Below are 25,015 nucleotides of genomic sequence, written 5' to 3' on the forward strand. Positions count from 1 at the left end.
TGTTGGTCAGCAGATGCTAAAATAAAGGAATAAAAGGAATTTGGAAAAGCAGTGGATCTAAGGTAAATAAGGAGTAAAAAGAAGTTTTGAATGATGAATGTCTTCCAAAACCACCAGCAAGAGTGATTTACCCCCATCAGAAGCAATTATAAGTCATTGAGCACTTAATTTACACACACAGTTGTCAGATCTGGAAATCACTTACCTGCAGTCCTGAGCACCACTTTGCAACCAAAATAATTCCAACTGCAAGTTGGAACCAGCCCTAGGAGCTCACCCAGTCATACCCACACTGGTAAAAAACAATCTGCTGCCTTTTGGGACCTTCTGGCTGATGTAAAAAGAGCTTTTTACTTTTAACATCAAATTTACACCAAAACTCCTGGTGCTTTAACATAACACCAGTGAGGTGATTGTATAATTAAATACAATGAACACTGATTGTCTTTTGGTACTACTTAAGTTTACTGCCCTGATGTCCTCAGTAAGTGGTTTTTTTTTTCCATATAAATTAGAATAATTTAATATTTTTCTGCTGCAGAATTTGGACTTTGCAGAGCACTGAGCAGCACCACAGTGCAAAAACACTGCAGGATACTAATCCCTCTGCCTTTGGGAAGAGACAGAATCCATCTTCCCCAGAAAACAGGGGAAAATTCTGTGTAAGAAAGGGAATTGGGTCGATGTTCTCTCACACAAATCCGTGTCTCACAACACTCTGAGTAAGTCACAGGCTGTCACACCTCAGCCAAGACATTTATGGAAAGGATTGATTGAAGCATCTCATAAGCATCAGGTGGGTGATCCTGAGTTATCCAACTCAGTTATCTATCAGCAATGTTCAGGAACACTTGGATCTGGGATTTTGGGTTCACCCTTCAGGGTTTGGGGTCCAGAGAAGCTTGAAAAGCTTTAAGTTCACAGATTTCTGTTCTGGTGAACCCACATTAAATAAATCTGTAGAAGAGACTCAAAATATCTCTGCACAAGGAGCTATTTTTCTTTCTGCATGGTTATAAAATGACTCACACAGAAAAAGAAATCCTAAAAGTTGGAATTTAAGGCAACTATGATGCAAGTTGGGGATTGGACTGAGGAGATGCAACAGCAGCACGGAGAGCGCAACGCACAGCGAGTGATTTTGTGTTAATTGGTGACATCTGTGACCTTGGGCTCACAGCTGAAGCAATTCCACCCCCTGCCCAGTGTTACCTTCTGATATTCTTCCTTGGATCTCAGGGCAGCTTCCATCTGCTCCTGGGAGAAGGTGTAGATGGCCGAGCGATACTGCGTGCCGACGTCATTCCCCTGCCGCATCCCTGGGGGGACACAAGGCAGGGGGATCAGCTTCCCTCCCTCCCTGGGGGCTGGGAGAAATCCAAAACCTCCCCTATTCCACAGAATCCCAGCATGGGTTGGGTTGGGAGGGGCCTTAAAGCTCATCTCATTCCAATCCCCTGCCATGGGACAGCTCCCAGTAAATTCAGGATGTTACATACAGCTGGATTAGCACAGTTTCTGCCATGCACACTCAGCAGGGAGTTTTAGGGAGTCCAAGTCTTTGGTTAAAAAGTCCTGAAGGGATTCAATGCTGATATCTCCTTTCAAATGTAATGAAAATTAAATATAAGCATTTCACGGTTTTGTTCCATCACACAATAGTCAAATACAGATGTCAAACCTAAAATAATTAATCTGCAGTCACTGTAATCATGGTACTCTTAAAAAAACTTATTTTGAACCATGCAAATGATTACCAAAAAAGTGTTGATTTTATCAAGTGCTTATAATCTTTTTTGTGCTGTGGAAATACAACTTAATGGGAGAAAGGCACAAAACACTTTTGGAGAAAAATAGTTATTTTTGGGACAGGCTGCCCAGAGAGCTTGTGGACTCTCCGTCCCTGAAGGAGTCCAATACCAGGCTGGATGGGCAATTTTGGCACCAGGATTTTGTGATATTTCTCCTAATATGCTTAACCCCTTCAAAAGACCTGATATATGAAGTTGTTAATGTACAAATTTGCAAAATATGGGATGGATCCTTCCTGCAAAGCTACAAAACACTTTGGGCCAAAGCAGAGAGATGACAACTGTCCCCTCAAGTGACCAGCCCAGATTCGGTTTGGCACTGCAATCCTGGGAAGCCACTGCTGCTTCCTACTCCCATTCCCATTCCCATTCCCGCTCTCTCCAGCCAGCTTTGCTGTGGATCATTCCCCAAACTCAAACAACAGCCTCAGAGCAGCTTTAGCATCAAGAATTCTCTGGACATGCACTTCTGCAGCTGCATTGGCAGCTTTGTTACCACTGCCTTTCTCCCCTTCTTCCCAACTTTGTGTTCAATAACAGAACTTTATGCTTTGCTGGAATAAAATGTGTGAATTTTGACTTTGTCTGGTGGTGTGGATGAACCTGGGGGAATGAAAAAGTTGGAGTTTCTTAAGCAGAGTCCTCCCAAAAAGCTGCAATCCAAGACAAACTGGAAATCATCAGGATTGGTGTTAGGATTGCCACCAGGCTGCAGAAGCCCCTCTGAGGGCTCCCATCAAGTGTCAGGATTGTGGGGATGAAATGGAAAAGGAAATGGATGTCTTGATACCCCCCTGGCAAAGGACAAAGGGTGGAGAAAGAGCCTGTGGTACTGGAGGGAAAATATGCCATCAAATGACTACTGCTCATTAAATCATGGATTTTTCCCTCTTGGACTCCCCAGGGCAACAAAAAATGATTTAAAGGGAAACACAATAAACAAAATAAATAAATAAAACAAAAACTGCCTGAAATATTTATGAACAACAAGACATAAAAATATTTTAAAATATGTATAAGGACAAAAATTTCATTCAGTGACCAACAGTTACATGAAAGAATCTAATTCCAAAGCATCTTCTGGAGTCTTCTGATTATTTGGGTTATTTTTTAGCTGTTAAAATGTATTATTACAAAAAAACAACAACAATGTTCTTCATCAATACTTAATAGTGGCAAGTGCCACCAGAGGATATTTTGCTCAATTCTTTGGAAGTTCTTCCAGGGTGGCAGGGAGCTCTGGTAAAGCCAGTTTGGGATAAAATGAGGACAGGCCAGGAAAGCTTTAATTTTGCCAGAATATGTTAATGCTGATTGATGCTTGAGCTTAAGCACTAACATTCTGCAAATCTATTTATTGCATAACAAACTGTTTAACAACCAGCTAGGGAGGAGATTACAAAAATCTCTCTAAATGGAGGATCACTACAGAGGGTGCTGGTTTCCAGCATGAATTTAGGAGTGTAAGTTTGGTATGAGCTAGTGTGCACAGTGCTCTGAGTGAAAAAATCAGATTATTTAATATCTGCATGTACCACCATGACATAGTATCAGGGAGCCAGTCAGCTTAATTAATTTAAAGAAGAGAAGGTCAAGAGGAAAACTGACTCTAAATTAAAAATATATTTCTAGAGAAACAAAGAAAATCAGCTGATGTGCTGGGAACAGCCAGAAATCCTCTTGTCAAAGACGTGCTTTGATAGAAAGGCTGGTTTTAGAACAGAGAGAAAAGCAGAGAATTTGCACGTCTCTGGCAAAAGACAAAAATATGTGGAGTTTGGATATGGTTGTGTGGTGCCAAAGTATGAAAAAGTCCAAAATCCAACAGCCCAGATCCTGTGTGGGCACTGGGCTGTCGTTGTAAGCTCTTGTCTCTGGAGAACCAGAGTAGAAAAGGGCATCTGCAGCTCCAAATGTGTTCAGATGCTGGGCATGGATCATATTCAGGAATTTCCCTCTGGCTGATCAAAGCATCTCAGCAGAGCTCAGCCCTGACCACTCTGGAGAACATAAAATGTCCTCACTATGCCAGCAGAGCCCAGAGCACCAATTAACTACAAAAAGCCCTCAAGAGCTGAGCTCTGATGCGTATGAAACGGAAATTTGTGGTGAGAGGAAGGTGGCTGGAGAGAAGAGGGGGCTGTGATGAACTCCCAGATGCTGTCAAAGGAACAATTCCCAGGTTGAAACTGCCATGGAATGTAAACACAATGCCACTGGAAAAGCTGATATTTGCCCAAGTGTAGATAATAGGCAAAGAAATGGCTCTAAAAATCCCTTTCTTACCAACACTTTGGTAGCTTCTGATGCACCTGGTCAGGAATGACTTAGTTTTGGTCTTGTTCACATTCTTTGGTATCAAAGCAATAAATTCTGGCTCTCCTTTGGTTTGAATGACTGGAATATGGACTGGGATATGGAATCCCCATCCCTGGAAGTATCCAAGGCCAGGTTGGACAAGACTTGGAGCATCCAGGGACAGTGGAAGGTGTCTTTGCCCAAGGGCAGGGGGTGGAATGAGATGATCTTTAAATTCCCTTCCAACCCAAACCATTCTGTGATTCTCTGATTAATAAAAAAACATATTTCCCAGTACTATTTCTTTTTCTTCAGAAACTGCAAACAAGCAGATTTGTTTCCAAACAGCCAGTGTTTAATACATTACCTACAGAAAGCTAAAGCAAAAGACACTTTATTTTATTGGCTAAATCAAGGAATTCTTTCAAAGTATCAACCCTCTAATGACTTGAAAGTAACACTTATACACCACTCCTTATCTTCCCTCCATTTAAAAATAATAAAAAAAAGGTAATGGCATCATCCGTCAACTTTGCTATTCTCGGAGGATCCCAGGCATAATGGAGATAAATGGCTGAGGTCTCTTAGACTCTTCTCTGCCATCCAGTGAAATTTTAAAGGGCAGTTCATAGCTCTTATTTTTATCATAATTTTTCCCGTGATTTATAGACTTTTCTGCAGCTGTCACTTATTTTCTTATACCTGCAGCAACCTGAGATACGGATTGGTCATTTTCTTCTCCCCAATCAATCCTTGCTGAGTTAAGACTAATAAAACTCCTTCTTCCAGCTCATCATATCATTATTTAGTAAAAATCAATGGCACCATGTCAGCCTGGCTTGATGTCATCACTCACTCTAATGATTACATCCATACAGCTTAAAAGTTGCCAGGGGAAAGTAAAACTCTTTATGGCACATGATTAAAGGAGAAAAATGTTAATAGGAAAGAATTTCGTTACAGTGCTGTGCATTGAGAGTTCTGGATGATTTTCAAGGTGCTGTGGTGCAGGAAGCATAAATTAAATAGAAAATAGTTTCTTCAGGAGGTTTAAAAGAATTAATGAGCTTGTACATAATAAAGAAAAGTTTTACACCATCAACAAGGTTTAGAAAGTTTTCAATATACACAGTTTTTAGTGTCAAGGAGGAAACTCTGGTTTTGGTCCTCTTTTGGCACTAAAAGATCCTTGAGGTCTTTTCTAACCCAAACTATTTCATTATTCACATTCAGTAGCAATACTGCTCCTCTAACACTTCAAATATTTTATACATATTTTTAAAAACTAGAAATTCTCCAGGAAGACTTGGTTTAGAAGAAAAGTTCCCTGTATATTCATTAGTTATTAATTCCCTCAGATATAATAATGTATAAATGCATTCTTGAATGCTCTTTGACCTTTGAAGGAAGCAAATCATAAACCTGAACCCAAAAAAAAACCAAAAAATCCTCACAGGTTTCTTTTGGATGAGTGCAACAAAGCTCAAGTGTTAACTCAAGTATCACTGGCAGGCAAAAGTGTTAATCCATTTCTAATTATTAATTGAAAATTCATATTTACCAGTAGTGCACAGAACAGATGAATAGAACAGTGAATTATGCACATAAATCATCCTTAATGGCACTAAACTTATTGTAGGGGACTTCTGCTTTAATCAAACTTGACTTCACTTTAATCAAAAGTTAAATGATTGGATTCAGGCAGGATTTTAGACATTTTCTGCCATAAATAGGCATTAGGCTTTTTCAGAGGTACTTTCTCTTAAAAATCTCTCTGGGAGCTGGATGAACCTCAGCATGCTGGAGAAACTCCAGAGGAAGGCACAAAGATGCTTCAAGGGATGGAGCCCCTCTGGATCCAGGCTGGGAGAGCTGGGAATGTTCAGCCTGGAGAAAAGAAGGATCCAGGGAGAGCTCAGAGCGCCTTTCCAGAGCCTAAAGAGAGCTGGAGAGGGACTGGGGACAAGGCATGGAGGGACAGGACACAGGGAATGGCTTCCCACTGCCAGAGGGCAGGGATAGATGGGATTTGGGAAGGAATTCCTGGCTGTGAGGATGGAGAGGCCCTGGCACAGGGTGCCCAGAGAAGCTGTGGCTGTCCCGTGATCCCTGGAAGTGTCCAAGGCCAGGTTGGACAGGGCTTGGATCAACCTGGGACAGTGGTAGTTGTCCCTGCCCATGGCAGTGTGTGGGATGAGATAGTTTTTAAGGTTCCTTCCAACTCAGACAATTCCATGATTCTATGAACATGGGAAGGGAATGAAATTTTTATCCATATTTATTAGTGAAGCTGGAACTGAGATTTGGTTTAGGCAACCAAAACTGACCAAACATTGATGCTTCATTTGAGTCAACTGTGTTGACCAGCTCTTCCCACACCCGTGGGAGCTGAGCCCCTCCATGCCCACGGAAACATCTAAATTTAAGTGGATTTAGCTCAGCCTTTATCCCTTCTGGCTGTGCTGGGGAGACAAGACTGCCTGGAGACCCTGATAACCTTCAATCCCAAATAAAATGCATGCAGCAGGGATGTGTGGAAGAGACTGGAAGACATGGCAGAGGGCAGAAATGAGCTCCACATTTTCTAACTGCTGGAAAACAGGAATAAAACCCAAAAGTATCTGATATGGAAAGGCAATTCTGTTTGGGTACCAGAATTGCGCCCCCACTGCTGATTTTCTTCAGGGATTAACTTTGCTGTGATGTTACCAAAAGCTGGACAACAACTGACGATGGGGAATAATATAATTAAGAAATGCAGGGATTCAGACCAGTTACCACATGGGCTCAGCTATGGAACCACAGAGATTTGCTGTTGTTTTCTCCATGTGCCTTCTCCCTTCTTTTCATTTATCTGCTGTTCATTAGTGCCTTGCCTCAATTTAGGCATTTGCCAGCACTACAAATCCAAACCCACTCTGATCCACCAGGTGCTGTTGCAATAGTAATAAAAATAATTAGTGATAATAAAAATAATAGTGTTGTCATTTGCTTTTATCAGCAGATAAGCTCATGGGACACTGCTCTCTCAAAACACAGACAAGTGTGCTCTTATAAATATGCACAAGGAAATTGCAGGCAGAGAAAAACAGTCATTCATTGAAAATATTGTTGTTCAGAAGAGAGTCAGCTTTGACCTCTTGTACCTAATTATACACAAAAACAAAGATTAAAAGCCTACTAATAATTACCATAAACTATGATTAATGATGCCACGCTTCAGTGCCTCAGATTTTCAGACCCAAGTACAGTAAATTCACTATTATTTGAAGAACAAAACAATGTTTGGTATCTCTTTGTTTTGACTTCATCTGTTGTTTTCCTTGCCTAAGGATTAGGAACAATCCATCAAAAAATTCTGCAGAAAAAGACTTTCTAAGGTTGCCCTCTCCTAATTCTAGAAACACATGACAATTTAGGTGCTGTTATTCCCATCACATTCCCATTGGCTTCATTCATAGAGCCACAGCATCATGGAATGGTTTGGGTTGGAAAGGGCCTTTAAAGATCATTACGTTCTTATACCACTGAACCACAGATTATTCTGGGTTGGAAGGGACCTACATGATATTGTATTTTATATATATATGCACACATATACATATATGTGTATATATATATATATATATATATATTCTACTTTATATATACAAAGTAGAATCTCATTCTTCCTTATATCCAGTATAAACTTCACCTCTCTCAGGTGGATTCATGTTTCCCACAGTGTCAGAGTTTTAATTTTCAGTAGTTCTGGGGAAATGGACCACACATCCTTGTCAGGTGTAAAACAAAGAACCTAAAAGGAGTTGAATGAGGAATTCAGAGCCCAGAAGGACTTTTGCCCTTGAGGCAGAATTGATTCAGCAGCACTCACTTCAAAATGCAAAGTGTTCAGCCCACCTCAGCAAACCACTGCTCTGGTTAATAATCCCCTTCATTAAGAAAGATGCAGGGAAAACATCATCTCCTAAACTGCAAATATAGGTCAGGAAAAGTCTATTCTAATTTATATGGATAAGAAGAGTCTAACGTGCAAATTAGGGCACGGCAGCTGAAATTCCTGGGGATGCAAAGCAGCCTAATAACACCTATTTATTTTTAATGCCTGTTTACTCCTGCAGAAACACAAAGAGTGGGAACAACAAAACACAAAATTTTGGTTCAGCAAGGAGATGAAGCTGCATTCCTAAAGTACAACTTTGGCAAAGACTTTGCTACTTTAAAAAACTCACAGACCACAGGTATTTTGGAGGTGGGTTTGGGCAGGGAACTAAATTCGTTTCTGGTGGGATGAATCAGCATCAATCAACTGTCCCACCACTGGGATTTCATTGGAAAGAGCAGGAATTAGAAGAAGACAACAGAAAGACTCCTATCAAACAACCCAGTTCTACTCTTGAGTGTCCAGCCCTGCAGAAACCACCTCACATTTATCTTTATTGTGTCCTGGGACATCGATTTCCATGGCTTTTGTTAATTTATCAACACAGGGCTGTGCTTTATTCGCTTCCTTCAAGAGCCTCCCAGCAATGTCTGTGCCACTGATTTAATTAGCATCCTCTTCACTGCATCCTCCGAGTCATTAATGAAAATATTGAGGAGTATTGGACCAAGAATGGATCCCTGAGGGGCTGGTAATTCTATTTTGAATATATTTAATATGCCTGGTGACAATAGATTTTGTATTTCTACTGGTTTTTGTTACACCTTGTAATAATGCTGAGACCATCAAGGCTCTTAATAACGTTTGAAATACATGACAAAGGTGCTTTAATCTGAGACTCACAAATCTCACTCAAATTATAAAGGGAAGCGAGTTACAAAAATGTAAAGGCAAAACATAAAAATGGTTACATTTTACAGGGAGAGATTATTTTTTTCCCTTTAATCTCCAAATGGAGTTCCAGGCCTGTAGCAGAATACCAAATGTTGGTTTAGGGTGGCTGCAGCGTTTTTTATGTGTACAGCTGTTCTTCCACTGGTATAAGTAGACACATCTGCTCATTAGCAACACAATGTCATTTCTAGTGTCTAATTTTAATTATTTGCAGATGATAGATTCCTTATGCAATGTCTAAAAAAAGTACAGGCCTTCAAAGCTGGGGAGAAATAAATATCCCCTCTGCAAGCAAACTGGGTCAGCACAACGAAAAGCAGATATTAATCTGGAGAATTCCTGTATCAGCACCAAGGCTAAATGCCAGCGTGTTTGGAAGGTCACAGGGAGGAGAAATGGCTCCTACATTTCTTCTTTATCATGGATACACAAGACATATGGACTGAGAGATGCTCTGAACAAGTCTGGCAGGTGATGGGTTTGTTGTAGGACAGATGGTCCTCAACTGCTGGAAAAACATCAGCCCTGCTTACATTTCCTGCACAAACACAGGCAAGATAAGGACTTGTCCCTGACAGGAAAGGGGGAATGAGATGCCCTACAATTACTTTGGTTCTCTGGGTATTCCCAAAGGATCAACAAGGCTGGAGAGGAAATTCCAGCAGCCCCTGAGCAGCCGTGGCCACAGGTTTGTCCTTCACCCTGTGGTCAGAGTGACCAAACCTGTGGAGTGCTGGCTTCCTCTCTGCCACTAACTCAAAAATCCAAACAGGAAGGCAGAAGGAATGAAAAATGATGGGATTTGTGGACAACAGGCACTCACCACAAGGAATTGTAGCTGTACCAGAGTTGTTTCCTGTGGGCTGGGAATGATTGGGTACTTTTGAGGAATGTGGGGAGCAGAACTACCCAAACAAGCATCTGGTTTGGACTGTGCTCTAGAAAAAAACAGAGCTGGAGGAGACAAGTGGATTTTTCATTTCTCCCAAACACATTTTCACAGAATCACAGAATGGTTTGGGTTCAACAGGACCTTAAAGATTATCTTGTTCTACCTCTTGCCATGGATTGGGACATTTTCCACTAGACCAGGCTGCTCTAAAAAGAAATTAGTTTTGTTGTCTGCTTGACTTTTGTACAGACCATGAAAGCAAGAAGGAGCCTTTCTTTAAAGTCACCTTGAACTGGCTGAAATCCCTGACAGATAAAGGACTTTACCCACACACAGGTCAGGAGAATTTCAAGATTAAAGCCCTTTACAGGACTCACATTTGCACCATGCCAAACACTCTTCTCTGGTATCAGATTGATTTTTCCAAAGGTCTGGAGAAATAGTTTCTGACACCCCACAAAGAGCAGCCAAACTTCCTGATCTGATCTAACATGACACATCCCTCCCCAACCAGGAGCACAGCAGGGTTTGGAATTGGCACAGGCACTGCAGGTCAGTGCTGATGCCAGAAGGGTGATCCCACCAGCATTCCTGCTCCTGGCAATTTAAATCCTGGCTGCAAACCATGTTTCACTTCCACTCATGCAGGGTTAATTTTCAGCCTGAGCAGAGAACTTTGTGATTGCCAGAGTCAACACAAACAAAGAGCTTGTATCTGGCTGAAAGGTCAAGGAGAGAGGAGAAAATCACCATTTTCCATAACAGAGAAGTCAAATATTACTTTACAGAAATTGTGACACTGCAGAAGAGGCACAAAACTGATGGGCTGAAAGTCCAAGTACCTCTGTATAGGCAGCAAGGAGGTGCAAGCAGCACCATGGTCAGGGTGCAACTTCAAGGAGACAGTCATTCTTACAATCTAAAAAAATCTGGAAAGCTCTGAGGATGACCCCATTAAAAAAACAGGCAATACAGACTTTGCCCTGCACCTCTGCAAACGTCAAAAAATAAAATTATCTACAAAGATTTTTTGCAGTATTTTTGGCATATCCCATTCAGCCCTCTCTTCTGTATCAATGACAAAGAAACAACAACTCGAGCCCTTACAGAGCCATCCAGAGCAATCCTCTTATAGATCAGATCATCCCTGGGAGAGCAGGAAGGCTGAGCAGGGCACTGGAGGCTGAGCAGAGATGACAGCCATATGCCACTTGGCAGAAGTCAGGGGGTTGTTTGTTGCTTTTTCAGTCTCCCAATTCTAATGAATTATAAAACAGAGCCTAAATTAACAGTCAGGAGGACTTTGTCAGGGCCCCACACTTTGGAGATGCTCATCGGGGAGGATCTCTTTCAACTGTTTGATTTGATCAAAGGTTCCTGTTTTTCAATTGACTTCTGTGCACTCCAGAGTTTCCCTAAACAAGAGCCAGGCTCCTTCCCAGGGACAATTTGAATCCCAGTGAGGTGTCAGTCTCTTCTAAAGGACAACTGCTTGGAAAGCAGGAGTTTTTGCATATTAATACACTCATACAATGATGAAGGATGGGACTGGCAGTCTGTACTCTTCAGCAATTTGGTACCAGCTAAAGCAATACTGAAAGGTCTTAATCTGTCACAGAATGTACACATTTGATATCTAATGACATCAGAACAATGAGACAAGTCCATTATCTGCGCTGGGGGTAGAAGAGGTGAAATGGTGTTACCCCAAATTGTGAGAAAAGACAAAACACACTGAGCTTCAGTGTTTTTGAATGAGAGCTGTACTCAAGAAGTTCAGCACTTGCTGTATGAGACACTGGATTCACCCAAAGATTGTGCTGAATTTCATGAACAAGAAATCTTCTCATTTACCTTCTTAGTCAAAATCTTCTCATTGGCAGACTGGGTCCTGCATTCCCACAAGGCTGCCAGAATAAAACTCACCGTGTGCACACAGCTCAGCCACAAAGGAGAAAAACATTGCAGGTCAGAGCTCAAAACTGTCTCTTTTAGTGTCTACATAAAGCCACATTTCACACAGCCAGCTAAAAATACGGAATAGGTACAAATCAAGGCAAAGAAACAATCCCAACTTAGAGACCTTCTACCATCCCCACCTTACAAAACAGAAATTTGACATTGGGACCTTGTGGTTCAGGTTTTCTTCAAATCCAGAAATATGAATGGGGTGTGAAGAGCTTTGCAAAATTCTTGGACTGAGATTAGAACAATATCACAGAATCACAGAATCATTTAGGTTGAAAAAGACCTCCAAGACCTCCAAGCTTAAGTCCAATCTCCACCTTGTCACCAGCCCAGAGCACTGAGTGCCACGTCCAGTTCCAGCGTTCCTTGGGCACTTCCAGGGATGGGGACTCCAACAGGAAGGGGACAGCCCCTTCCAAAGTTTGACAGCCACTTCCATGAAGAAATTCCTCCTGGTGTCCAACCTCCCCTGGTGCAGCATTAAGGAACCACAAAAATACCCAGGTAAACCAAGCCGTGCAAGGCTGTGGTGTGCGAAGTCTTCTGAGAACAATTCCATCTTTTCCAGGGGTAAAGTTATGCTCTCACTTTTGGCAAATTATTATGGAAGAACCACGTGGAAATTCTGTTGATCCGAGCTTCGATGAAGGTTTGGGAGAGTTTCCACCAAGCATTGCCATACCACACAGATGCCTGAGACAGTTGTGAAGGATTCGGGTGTCTCCATGGCTCTGTGTCACATGGAGACAGGAGCTCATTCCCAGAAGGAATTCAGCCACATTAGCATGGCCTCCTGCCTGGGCTAATTAGGTGATGCTTCCCAGCTGCCAGAAATCCGAGAGTGAATCACACATCTGCCACATGCAGCCTTCTTCTGAAAGCACAGACTGGAACGGTGCTGAACCCCAGTTGTATGAGGATATAAAGACATAATGTCATGATTTTACTTTGGTTTAGAGCCAGAAAGGATCAGAAATTCAGCTGATGAGTTTATCTGACCTGTTTTCACAACTACTACACTTCATCCAAATATCAGTGTGCCCAGATAATGAACTTCAGTCATCCTAAAGCCCTGAAGTACTTCAGGCACTTCCCTGTTCTCAGTAGGCCACATGCTGAGCCCAACCACTGCCAAAATCAAGAATACAGACATGGCAAAAGACTGATTAGGTGGGTGTTGTCCAAATTATTTCAGCAGAAATCCATTCCTCATACCTGGAAGATGAAGAATCATAAATTCCTGTCCATCAGTCCCAGCTCTGGCAATCAGGATGAATCCAATCATATGAGCAAAACAAGTGGACCAATTGTCCTGATGTATCAAAACAACCAGCCCATAAGAGCCATGGAAACCCAGAATGGTTTGGGTTGGAAGGGATCTTAAAAACCATCTCACACCACCCCCTGCCATAGGCAGGGACACCTTCCACTATCCCAGGTTGATCCAAGCCCTGTCCAACCTGACCTTGGACACTTCCAAGGATCCAGGGGAAGCCACAGCTTCTCTGGACACTGTGTGCCAGGGCTTCAGCACCTTCACAGAAAGTAATTTCTTGCCAATATCCCATCTAAACCTACTTCCTTTCAGTTTGAAGCCATTCTTCTTTTCCTCTCACTCCAGACCCTTGTAAATATTCCTCTCCATTTTTCCTGTAGGCTCCCTGTAAGTATTGGAAGTCTTCAATGATTTTGCCCTGAAGATTCTCTTCTCCAGGCTGAAAAAAAGAAGCCACCCTCTGGTGATGGCCAATTTCTGATAATCCAAAGAAAAAAAAAAGAGCAAGAAAACCAAAAACTGGTAGGACAGGAAGAAAAACTCTTTCATAAACTGTACAAGAAAGCCAGGAAGGCCCAGCAGTGTGATTTGAGGGTGGAGATTGTTTTAGAATCACACAATCCTGGAATGGTTTCGAAGAGACCATAAAGATCACCTTGTTCCAACCCCCTGCCATAGGAAGGGATCTTTCTCAATGCAGAGCTCCAGGTTTTTTCAGGAATTGTGCAGATGAATTATCCTGAACACAGCTCTAAAGGAGGGGGTTGGAAAGGGAGGCTCATAAATCATCAGCATGGGCCACTGCATTCGACAGATTAACAGGATTCCTTCTCCTGACTGGAATCAAGCCCCTCTTTTAAAATGATGGATTATCCCATCTGAAAGACTCAAAAGGACAGTGATGGAAAAAAATTCCAATGCTTAATTACACTGAGGGATGTGAAGATGCTTCATCCCACAGCGGAGCTTTCCAAACTTCAGCTCCCAGCTACTGCAGCTTGTTCTGGTTTGTCGGGGTCAGGTGCTCAACCTGGCACAAGGCACCTGCAAGGATGACTTGATGATACAATCACAGAATATCCTGAGTGGGAAGGGACCCACAAGGATCATTGATCCAATTCCTTGGGGTCTCCCAGGACACCCCAACAATCCCACCCTGTCCCTGAGGGCGTTGTCCAAATGCTCCTGGAGCTCTGGCAGCCGTGACCATTCCCTGGGGAGCTGTTCCAGTGCCTAGCCACCCTCTAAAAGAAGAACATTTTTCTGATATCCAACCCACCCTGCCATGACATGGTGTTCTCCCTCTTTAATGTGTCTGTTCCCAGCACTGGGGCGGTTTTCTGGGCTCTATATCCTTTTTTGTCCCTCTTCAAATCCCCAGCAATATTTCCACAGATCCCTGGGATGGCAACAGAGGAACTGCACAAAACGTTCTGATTTCCTGGCCCTGCAGACAGAAAATTCCTGACTCAAGCCCTTTCCATACAGGCAGAAGTTGCAATAACCACTTTGGGCTCAGTGGAAGACACTTATCCACAATAGTCCCTGGATCCCTCTTTGAGTTTCTCTTTCCTGGGATGGCATCACATTTTGGAGGTATCATCTGCAATTTTTTTGTTCCCAGATGCGGTAACAAGTGGCATAATTACGATGGCTGTTCAAATATTGAAATGAGTTACTTGTGTGCAGCGTTTCTGGGAAATGGGAGAAGGGATGAGGTTTATTGGAACTCTATAAACATGCAAAATGTTTTCTGCACACAGTTTCCCATTTCTGTTTGAACAGATGTGGGTCGTGTCAGCACAAAACCCCTGCCAAGAAGGATAAATTAAATCCAAAGGTTTGGATAAGGCAGATAGGTAGAATGATCCACTGGTGTCTCTGCACAACATCTCTAAGCCCTTTTTGTTCTCTTTTTCTAATCATAAAATATACTCAGTACTGTTGAAAAATGTAAAATCCCAAGCTGTGATGAAGGATAAAGGGCCTGGGTAGAAATGAAATAAAATAAAATAAAATAAAATTTTAAAAACTAAAATAAGGTAAAATAAAATAAAATAAAATAAAATAAAATAAAATAAAATAAAATAAATAAAATAAATTTTTAAAAACCAAAATACAGCAAAATGAAATAAAATTTAAAATACAAGGTAAAAATAAAATAATAGAAATTTTGAAATTGCAAAGAAATACAGTCTAATTGAAGAGACAAAATTGTCATAATCAAAGTTGAAGAGAATTTTCCATTGTCTCCCGTGCCACTCTGTGGGAATTTTCCCAGCCCAGGCAGCTGTAAGGGAGGAGGGGCACTCAGAGCTTCTGTGCTCCCATTCTCCCTCTCCCTCTCTTTCTCTGTCAATAAATGTCTGCAATCATATTCCTGAGCTCCAGTGTGATTTCAAGGTTCATCTCTTCCATGCAGCTCAAACACTAATTATCCCAGCTGTAATTAGTAAGATAATTAAATACTGGCTCGCTCATCACTCTACCTTGTGTCGGGTCATGATTCTCCCAGAAGACCTTGAGCAGTTGCTCAAAGCTGATGTTTTGTGGCTCAAACACCACCCGGACGGCCTCGGTGTGCCCAGTTCTGCCTGCAAATTCAAAATAAAATCAGATTTTAGCATTGACAATTAGCCGGGCCACACTAAGGGTTTCGTCTCTGCGATTCCAAGCACAGTCCTTTGGTTTTGTTTCATGTTTTCCTAAAAATACTTTGATTTAGCACCATTTTTACCTGAGCTTTTTTGCACAATGTTTTATATTTATGTCAACTCTACTAAATCTATTTGTTCAGACAGGGCCATCGTGAAATAAACCATGCAGAGAGACGAGAAGAGAAAACAGTGATGTTATTACAGCAGTTTTTTAGCTTAAAGGAGAAAAAATTAATAATTCTAGCAAATATATAAGTGAAAACTAGCAAAATATTTGAAATATTCCAAATAGAGCATTAAAATATGAAAACTTCTATGTCTAAGCTGTCTTGACTGGGTTTGTTTCCATGGAGAAATGGATAATATAATTGATTATGAAATAATTATCATTACTATAAAATATCAATAATATTGATTATGATGATAAAAACAAATGTCAAGGGTGTGTTTACACATGATCATACAAATAATTCCAAACTGTTTCACAATATCCTAGGCTCAAAAGCGTCAAAGTCTGGCTGAACAAATTTTATGACAGCAGAAATGCAAGGAAGATTAGCAGATGTTACAGCACTTACAAAAATATTATTCCTATTTTTCAGTTACACTTTGGATAATTTTTTTTTCATTTCTGACTTGTGACTCACAGTATTATTGAAAAATCCAGCTTCTGAAGGATCTGGCCACACAATTCATTTAAATTTTAATTAATAGTGCTATTGATAAGTACTCAGACTTCTCAGGTGACAGTCCACTGCACAAAGTGCATTTTATGTTTTATATATGTTTTATATTTTATAATTTAAAAATTAGATGTTTGTTGTCATTACCTATTCATGAATGGGGGGGAAAAAATCCCATCCTTCAATTAAATCATAATATGCAAACATCAAAAGAATAAACTGGATCTGCCTTTTGGTGGGGACATATTAAGCTCCTTGATCACATTAGGAAGGTTTTTATTTAATTTACCCCAGCACAAACTCCAGATTTATTCCACTGATTTAAACAGAATCAAGGAATTCCACACAGGGTGAATCCAGCCCAGTGCTGGCTCCTGAATGAGCTGTCACCAAAAAAGAAAAATCAGATTTTGTGAGTAACTGAGGACGGTTCAGTAAAGGCATGAGGAGAAATTTGAATTTTAATAAAAAACAAAAATAAAAAGGATGCTGGGAAATACTAAAGAGCCACGATAGGGCAAAGTGTGACACTGATTTTATCAGTTAATGGGGCACCTGAAACAAAACCTAAACAAGGTACAGAGGCCTGGGCCAGATGATAAAAGGGATCTGAAAGACTGGGATTAAATTTAGTCTGGAATGCAGAGGAGTAAAGGAGGACACATCTGGGATATCTGAAGCCTAGATTTTATAAAATCAAATTGCTCCCTATCTCAATGTGTCAAAAATCTGCCCAGTGAGATTAAAAGAGAATATCCAGGTTTCCTGGGAGCTGGAGTGAAGCCAGGTCCCCCTGTCCTGCAGGATGTCCCCAACTGTGACCCAATTCCTCTCTGCCTTTTACAGTCCAGGGAAGCATCTCATTACCTGAAGCCAAATTCGGATGGTGGGAAGCAGGATCACCCATTCAGCAGAATAAAAATACATGTTAGAGCTAACTGACTTAATAATGAAGTGAAATGGTCTTCAACACGAAACGATGGCCAGCTTAGGTCAGGGATGGAATTTATTCCCGATATCGTGGTTGAATGTCATTGATCAGCAAAAACAATTAATTTGGTGGTGCCCAAATTGGGACTTTTACTGTAGTTAGAGGAAAAAAAGGAGAGACCACGACCAGGGGCGTGTCCAACTTGCCCAAGCCAACATTGTTTTCGTTAGTTTCGTTTCGCAGGCAGAGGGTGGGCATGGAACATCTCTGTGGGCATGGCACATCTCTATGGGTGTGGCACAGCAGTTTGAGTGGTAAAGAGGGGTGTGGCACATCTCTGTGGGCGTGGCACAGCAATTTGAGAGGTAAACAAGGGCATGGAACATCTCTGTGGGCATGGCACAGCAATCTGAGAGGTAAATGGGGCGTGGCACATCTCTGTGGGTGTGGCACAGCAATTTGAGCCATGAACAGGGGTGTGGCACTTCTCTGTGGGCGTGGCAGAGCAGTCTGAGTGGTAAAGAGGGGTGTGGCACTTCTCTGTGGGTGTGGCACAGCCATTTGCACGGCTGTTTGCACAGGCAGGGTTGTGGGTTTCCACCTGCTAGTGGAGTTTTTATTTTGTTGTTTGTTGGGGTTTTGTCGGTTGGTTGGTTTTGGGTTTTGTTGGGTTTCTTTTTTTTTGTTGTTAGTAATGGTTTTTACAAGATCAAAACCTGTAGTTAGTGAAAGTGTACGTAGCCAGATAGAACCCCCCAAAAAGGATGTGTCCAGAGCCCTTCCTGTGCAGAGTGTTTGAGTTTATCAGTGGTGCCAGGGGGCGTTCCAGAAGAAGCCTGCCTGTGTGGTGAACAGGAGAACGATCTCCTCTCTCTGGTGGCCAAGTTTAGGGAGGAAGTGGAAAGGCTAAGGAGTATTATGGAAAGTGAAAGGGAAGTAGATTGGTGGGGTTCTGCCCTTCCATCCTTGAGGGAGTCAGAACACTCCCACTCCTCCCACTGTCAACAGGAGGACACACCTGGTGGATAAAGGGGAGTGGAAATGGGTCCCACTCCACTCAAGGAGGTAACAAAAATTCCTCCCAACCCCCATCACTTTCAGAATAAGTAAGAGGCCCTGGATGAGGAGGGTCAGCCAGATGATGTAGAAGAAAATCATCTGCCCAGGGAGCCTCCCAGTTATGATTCATCTGGTGAATCACCACTTTTGACATCAAAAAGGAAAGAAGGGTAGTCATGGTGGGTGACTCCTTTCTGAGGGGAACAGAGGGCCCCATATATCGACCAGACCCACCCCACAGAGAGGTCTGCTGCCTCCTTGGGGCCTGGGTACAGGATATCACTGAGAGACTGCCTGGGCTGATTCAGCCCTCTGAGCATTACCCACTGCTTATACTGCAGGCTGGCAGTGATGAGATTAAAAAGAGGAACATCAGGGCAGTTAAAAGGGACTTTAAAGCACTGTGTCAAGTGGTTGATAGGGCAGGAGCACAGGTAGTGTTCTGCTCAGTCCCTTTGGTGGCAGAGAAAAACTATGAAAGGAATAGCAGAGCCCACATTATCAAAAAGTGGCTCAAGGGTGGGTGTTATCAGCAGAATTTTGGCTTCTTTGATCATGGGGCAACTTTTCCAGAACATGGCCTGCTGGAACAGGATGGGCTTCACTTCTCTGTTAAGGGCAGAATGGTTTTAGCTCAAGAACTGGCAGTACTCATTGAGAGGACTTTAAACTAGGTTTGAAGGGGGAAGGGGATGCAGCTGGGCTGTCTGGAAGCAGGCCCAAGGGTGGTAAGCCTGAGTTAGGGGTGAAATCAGTAACCAAGCAGTGGTGGAGTCCGAACCCCTGGATGTGTTTAAAAAAAAAGACTGGATATGTCACTTGGTGCCATGTCTTACTTGAGGTGTTAGGGCATGGATTGGACTCAATGATCTTGAAGGTCTCTTCCAACCTAGTGATTCTGTGTGATTCTGTGTGCAATTGTACAATTAAAATCAGATGAAAGAGTGGCTTCTGACTTCAGTATTTTCATTTTTTGTAAGCCAACATGAAGCTTATGAAAGGTTTTTTATCACTATGGAGCAAATTACTGGCCCAAAATGAACAGGTTTAGACCACAAGAAAGTTTCCTAAAGAACTTGAAAACAACAGAGGCATTACCTTTCCTCCTGACTGAAACAGCAATTACACCTTGTCAACACTGCCTGCTCCTGCTAATCCAGAAGTTCAAAGGATCAGCCTCCTTTTTTTCCCAGAATAAGGAAATAATGGTGCTCCTCTGAGAACCATAGCCTGACCTCATGAAAAATATCCTCAGATGTGTAGCTAAGAGACTGTTAGAATAGATTTAAAATCAATATTCACCCTCAGGGGAAAAGAAAGGAAGTAATGCTGCTGGTCCTACCAGATTCACATCTCATTTTCCTCAAAGCCTTTCCACAATACAGTGGATTTTCTTTCTGCTGTGGCTATTCCTAATAACAATCTTGGCATTGGTGACTTTTTGCATTAGGCTTGAGTCTGACTATGAAAACAGAATAATCCCATTTTGTTCGTGTCTCACACACTTGGTAAATCCAATGCCAAAATAACACAGCATCAACCCAGGTCACTACTCCTCTGTATGGTGAGAAAAATAATTGAAATATTTCTAATCAAACCTTTTTTTGCAAGAGTTCTTAAAATGGAGAGGCAGCAATCAAAGAGAAACAATAAGCCCACTTGTTCTCCAAAAACCCCCGTGTCTTTAACATTCAACAGCCTGACACTGAGGAGCTGCAAGGATTTCAAATGATGTGAGTGGGAGATGTGATTCCCTCAGTGACATCCAGCTCGTCACCTTAGTGCCTCCTTCAGAATTCCTCCTGAAATGTCCACTTATATTGTCAGAGAGTCACAGTGTCCTCAGTTCACCCACTGCTTTTAATTAGCAGATCTTTAATATCCCACAGCAAAAGTTTGAATGAGTATGAACACTTCTAGAACCCTCAATGTCTGGATGATATTTTTTAAATAATTTATGGAATTATAAATATGATTCTAAGTGCTGTTCACTGTGCAAACAGAAACTCTATTTATTGGAGCCATTATCAGATTTCCAGTGCTGGCGCTCAGTTCCTTCAGCTCTGGAAGGGTTTTAACCATTGAAGAACCTCCCTGCAGAAGGGAAGACTTTATTACACCGAGGCAGAGAGGGCTGAGTGCCAAGAGCAGATTGTCTGTTTATCCTGGATCCATTTCCCACTTAGAAAACACGGCCGCTCCCGGAGGATTAACTCCAGCGAGCTCGTTCAGTGGGGATTGCAACCCTGGCAAAAACGTCCCCCCGGCAAAGAGGGGGAGAAAAAGACGTCTGAGTGACACATTTTCAATTCCTTTTCTTCCTAAGAGCATTTAGACTCTCACCTTGTTAATCATGTCCCAGGTGAGTGCCCAAGCCGAGGGATTAGGGAAGAGAATTCATTCTTTTTAACTGGCTGCATCCAGGGAGTGTTTAATTATCTCCAGTAAAATGGAGCAGCTTCCTAGAGCTGGCTGGAGAGCTCCTCACCTGGGAGTGTCCCAGCAGCCACGTGGGCTTCACCTCCACCTGGCCCTGCCTCAGGTGAATTAAATTCTACAGAGCAAAAATTCCAGAACTACTCCCTCCTGCCTCGATTCTGCAATAAAAAAAGGACCTGGCTCTTTTGAGAAATAAGGTCCTGACTCCAGTAAATCACAGAATCCCACAATAGTTTGGGTTAGAAGGGAGCACAAAGATCGTTTTGTTCCATTTATTTGTACTCAGGTCTATTTAACAGCTCTTCATCACAAGAATGGCCCAGAGTCTGAGGAACAACTTATCCATTACAGCTCCCGCTCCCAGTGTATTCCATAAAGAGCAGATAATGACTTCTCACACATTTTCAAAGAGTTCTCAGAAAATAACTCTCTCTTTTCTCACCTCTTCCAGGAATCCCTGAACTGCCCCTGTGCTTGTCACACCAACAACACAACCTCCTTGGGATCCCAGAATGGTTTGGATGGGAAGTGACCTTAAATCTCATCCAGGCCCACCCCTTGTCATGGGCAAGGACACCTTCCACTATCCCAGGTTGCTCCAAGCCCCGTCCAGCCTGGCCTTGGACACTTCCAGGGATCCAGGGGCAGCCACAGCTTCTCTGGGCACCCTGTGCCAGGGCCATGATGCCAATGTGGAATGCAAAGAAACACAACCAACTTCAGCACTCACTGATTTGGGAGGTTAAACCAAACTCAGCTATCCAAAGTCACGGCCCAAGTGAAATACCCAAAAAATGGTCATGGGAAGGCCTTTTGAGCATCACTTTTTCCAAACCAGTCTGAGAATTTTTATTAAGTCGTGGTTATTGCTTCCAAAATTTCCAGTGCCTTCCTATTTGTTAAATAAACAAAACAAAAGTTCAGCACTAAAATACTGAGAGCACATTTTGGGTGTCCCCTTCCCTTTAAATTTTTACCTTCAAATCAATGAGGATAAAAAGACTGGAAATAATCCCAGATTCATAGATTTTTAATAAGGGTCCATTAAAATATTTTTATTTGAATTCCTGCCCAACACTGAAAGAATTTAATGGAACAGACCCTTATTTTGTACTTCTACACTGGCACTAACTTGTGGCTAATTCATTTTACCTCCTTCTTTATATTTTAAACCACTTTAATGACTTTACCAGCACTGAACTTGGAGATAATGCTTGGTTTATTAACCACTGTGAATTTCTGCTTTAGAAAATATCATTCTTTAACTTCTCAGTGTGATCCACACTCTTTTTTTATCCAGTTTTATCAAAACATGTCAATCCTCTCCAGCAAGAAGCCAATTTATCACTATGGGCTAGCCAGTCCTGCAGTTCTAAATCAAAATAAATTGTCCATAAATTCTAGAAACTTCCTGAAACTTCTGCCTGGACCACAGAAAATCAAGTATTTTTTAGTACCTACAGAAAGTAGTTCATACAGCAGCTACACTCTGGTGCATCTGCAGAGAAAATGTTATTAAATTTTATTTGGTTTATTAGACAACAGGTGAATCACCCAGTAAATGAAAATTCATAAAGATAAGAAAATTTGCTGATAAAACAATGAACTGCTCTTTCCAGTGCCTTCTAGAATCACTTCATTTTTTACCCCTTAGGAACAAAACCAAGAGAATAAAATCGTGAGTAAAAAATGGAGTTGAACATGCTGTTATTGTTACTTTTTTTCACAGAAATGCTCATATTTTTCAGTACACTACTTGAATGAAATTAAAAGAGATTGGCAGTTTTCACAAAAAAATAAGGTTTTTTTCAAAAAATCTGCCAAACGAAAGTACTAAATGAACCTGTTTGTTTTTTTGCAAGTATTTAAAATTTCTGTGGCAGAGCTGCAAAAATTTTTACTATTGTTTGCTAAAATCCTGTCTGTTCTTTAGCAGCAAAATGGGTTTGATAAACAGAGTATTGATTGGTTTTGCTGAACAGAATATCTGGAAGCAAGACCACTGCTATAAACTGTTTTATTTGTAAAATGGCTGTACAGCCATTGAACAGCTGATAAACAGGAGAAAATGAATTATATAAACCTGTAGGAAAAAAAGGAGGTGGCAAAACTTTCCTTGTTCACTGTACTTGATATAGGTTATATTTTTATAGGCTGAATGTCCACAATATAATCCCTTAAAAGGGGATTATTTTAGACTCCCTATAGCCTGGTCCTGTGGACCAGATGCTGTTCCCAGTTGGAATGTGCTCAATATAATCCCTTAAAAGGGGATTATTTTAGACTCCCTATAGCAATGTGCGTCTAGAAAAGATTTTCTGGTTTAATTTCAGCCAAGTGAAGGAAATATGTCGAAGATGGGCTCATAATTAACACCATGGTCCTATGGAATACAAGGTCTTGTCAGCCAAACTCCATTTCATCCTCCCATGAAATTACAAGTCTGGCCGTAATAAATGTGGGATGTAATAGCATGGATGGAACTTAGGCTTTATTAATGCATTTGACTTATTACTTCATGACTGATTAAAAAATTAACACTCCCCCATATCGATAGTGCACATGTTAAGTGGATTAAGAATTGTCTAAATGACATCTCTAAAAAAAAAAAATTGTCCAAAGGGAACAAGGCTTGAATGGCAGCATCTTTATCTGTCCTCTGCAGGGACTGCTACAGAGCCTGTTGCTCTTAAAACCCTTCATCAGGAATTCCAAAGAAATATAAAGTCTCAATTTATAAATTCTGTGGATTACTCAGATGAGGAGCTGATGGGATGGTCCTACAAAGCCATTTCTTGCTGCGCTGGGGCCACTCAATCAAAAATGTATTAAAGAATTCAGAGGTAAAATCTCTGCTGAAGGGAAAAAGTGACACACCTGGTACCTGCAAATGGGGAACAACCTTTGCAGTAAAGGCAAGGGTGGAAATAAACATGGAATTTCATTGCCAGACTGCAATAAAAGGAAATAGGGCCTGAATTGGGATGTCAAAGAGAAAAGAGGTTGTAGGAACAGCTCTGGTGAGATCAACCCTGGCACTAAGAAATCCTGAAAAGTCATTTCAGTGACAGCCACCAAGTGCCAGATGAATTTACCCTTTCCAAAAGAAACCCCTGGAGGTTTTTAACTCAAGGAGATGAGCATGGAAGGAGAAAGGGATGAAAAAGGGGCCTTTGAGAAAGCAACGGAAAGAGTCAGTGGTAGGGATGGAAACCACGGAATTCCAAATGGAAAACAGCTTTTAGATATGGATATGGAAAATGGTCCTTGCTCACTTGCACCACTGGATCTTGGGTTGTCTTGGGTTGCTCCTCTAAACCCATGTCCTATAAAGCACCTCTCCATTTCCTGACATTTTCAAATCAGATCAGATTTCCTTCTGGGAGAGACACTTCAGTCAAATATCAGCTAAATTTAAAGGAAAAAGTGCTAAGTCTTGATAAAACAGTAACACGAAACATAATGATCTATAATATAAAAATGTCAAACTAAATAATGCAGGGAGCCCTTACCAGCCTAAAAGGCTGGGAATATATGAGTGAATTTTCCCTCTTTCCTTTGTTCATTTGGCTTTAACGAAGGTTTTCTATGCCAAACTCATCTATGCAAAGAATTGGGACTTTTGAGTTATCTTCTTTTCATCATGGTTGATGAGCAAGACTCTGACCCAACTACAAGTTCTATATAATTTTTATATACTGGAGTTAGAATCTTTTAGCTGTGGAGCTGGGAATAGAAAAAAAATCCATATTCTCACATCAAGGAAATTTTCATTTAAAGCCCAAATTTAACCCTTAACTGACACATTCAATGGATGGAGCCTTTACATTCCAATAAATTGCATTCCTGGCAAATGGGTTATGCAAAGGTACTCCCTGGACGTTGGATGGGGCTTGGAGCCCAGAGAAGCTGTGGCTGCTCCTGGATCCCTGGAAGTGTCCAAGGCCAGGCTGGACAGGGCTTGGATCAACCTGGGATAGTGGAAGATATCCCTGCCCATAACAGGGGGGTGGCCCTGGATGAGTTTTAAGGTCCCTTCAAACCCAAAGCATTCTGTGATTTTATGCTTAAAATAATCACATTACAAGAAAGATAGAGTGACCGGCAATTTCAGATTCTGTGTTTGGGCAGAGTTCAGTCTTGAACTGCTCGGTTTAGGTTCCT

The 25,015-nt window shown here is 41.6% G+C and overlaps 1 protein-coding gene across 1 annotated transcript in view; it reads right to left on the reverse strand.

Moving 5' to 3' along the window:
* Positions 1-25,015, reverse strand: part of MSRA (methionine sulfoxide reductase A) — a 230,508-nt gene that overhangs the window by 79,257 nt on the left and 126,236 nt on the right. The window contains exons 4-5 of the mRNA XM_041426134.1: positions 15,572-15,676; positions 1,213-1,319 (exon numbers count right to left, since the gene is read on the reverse strand). Coding sequence (XP_041282068.1) covers positions 1,213-1,319; positions 15,572-15,676 — 212 coding nt within the window. The remainder of the gene's footprint in view (positions 1-1,212; positions 1,320-15,571; positions 15,677-25,015) is intronic.

The sequence above is a fragment of the Onychostruthus taczanowskii genome, unplaced genomic scaffold, assembly GCF_017590055.1.
Source record: "Onychostruthus taczanowskii isolate IOZ18803 unplaced genomic scaffold, ASM1759005v1 scaffold90, whole genome shotgun sequence".
NCBI classification, from domain to species: Eukaryota; Metazoa; Chordata; class Aves; order Passeriformes; family Passeridae; genus Onychostruthus; species Onychostruthus taczanowskii.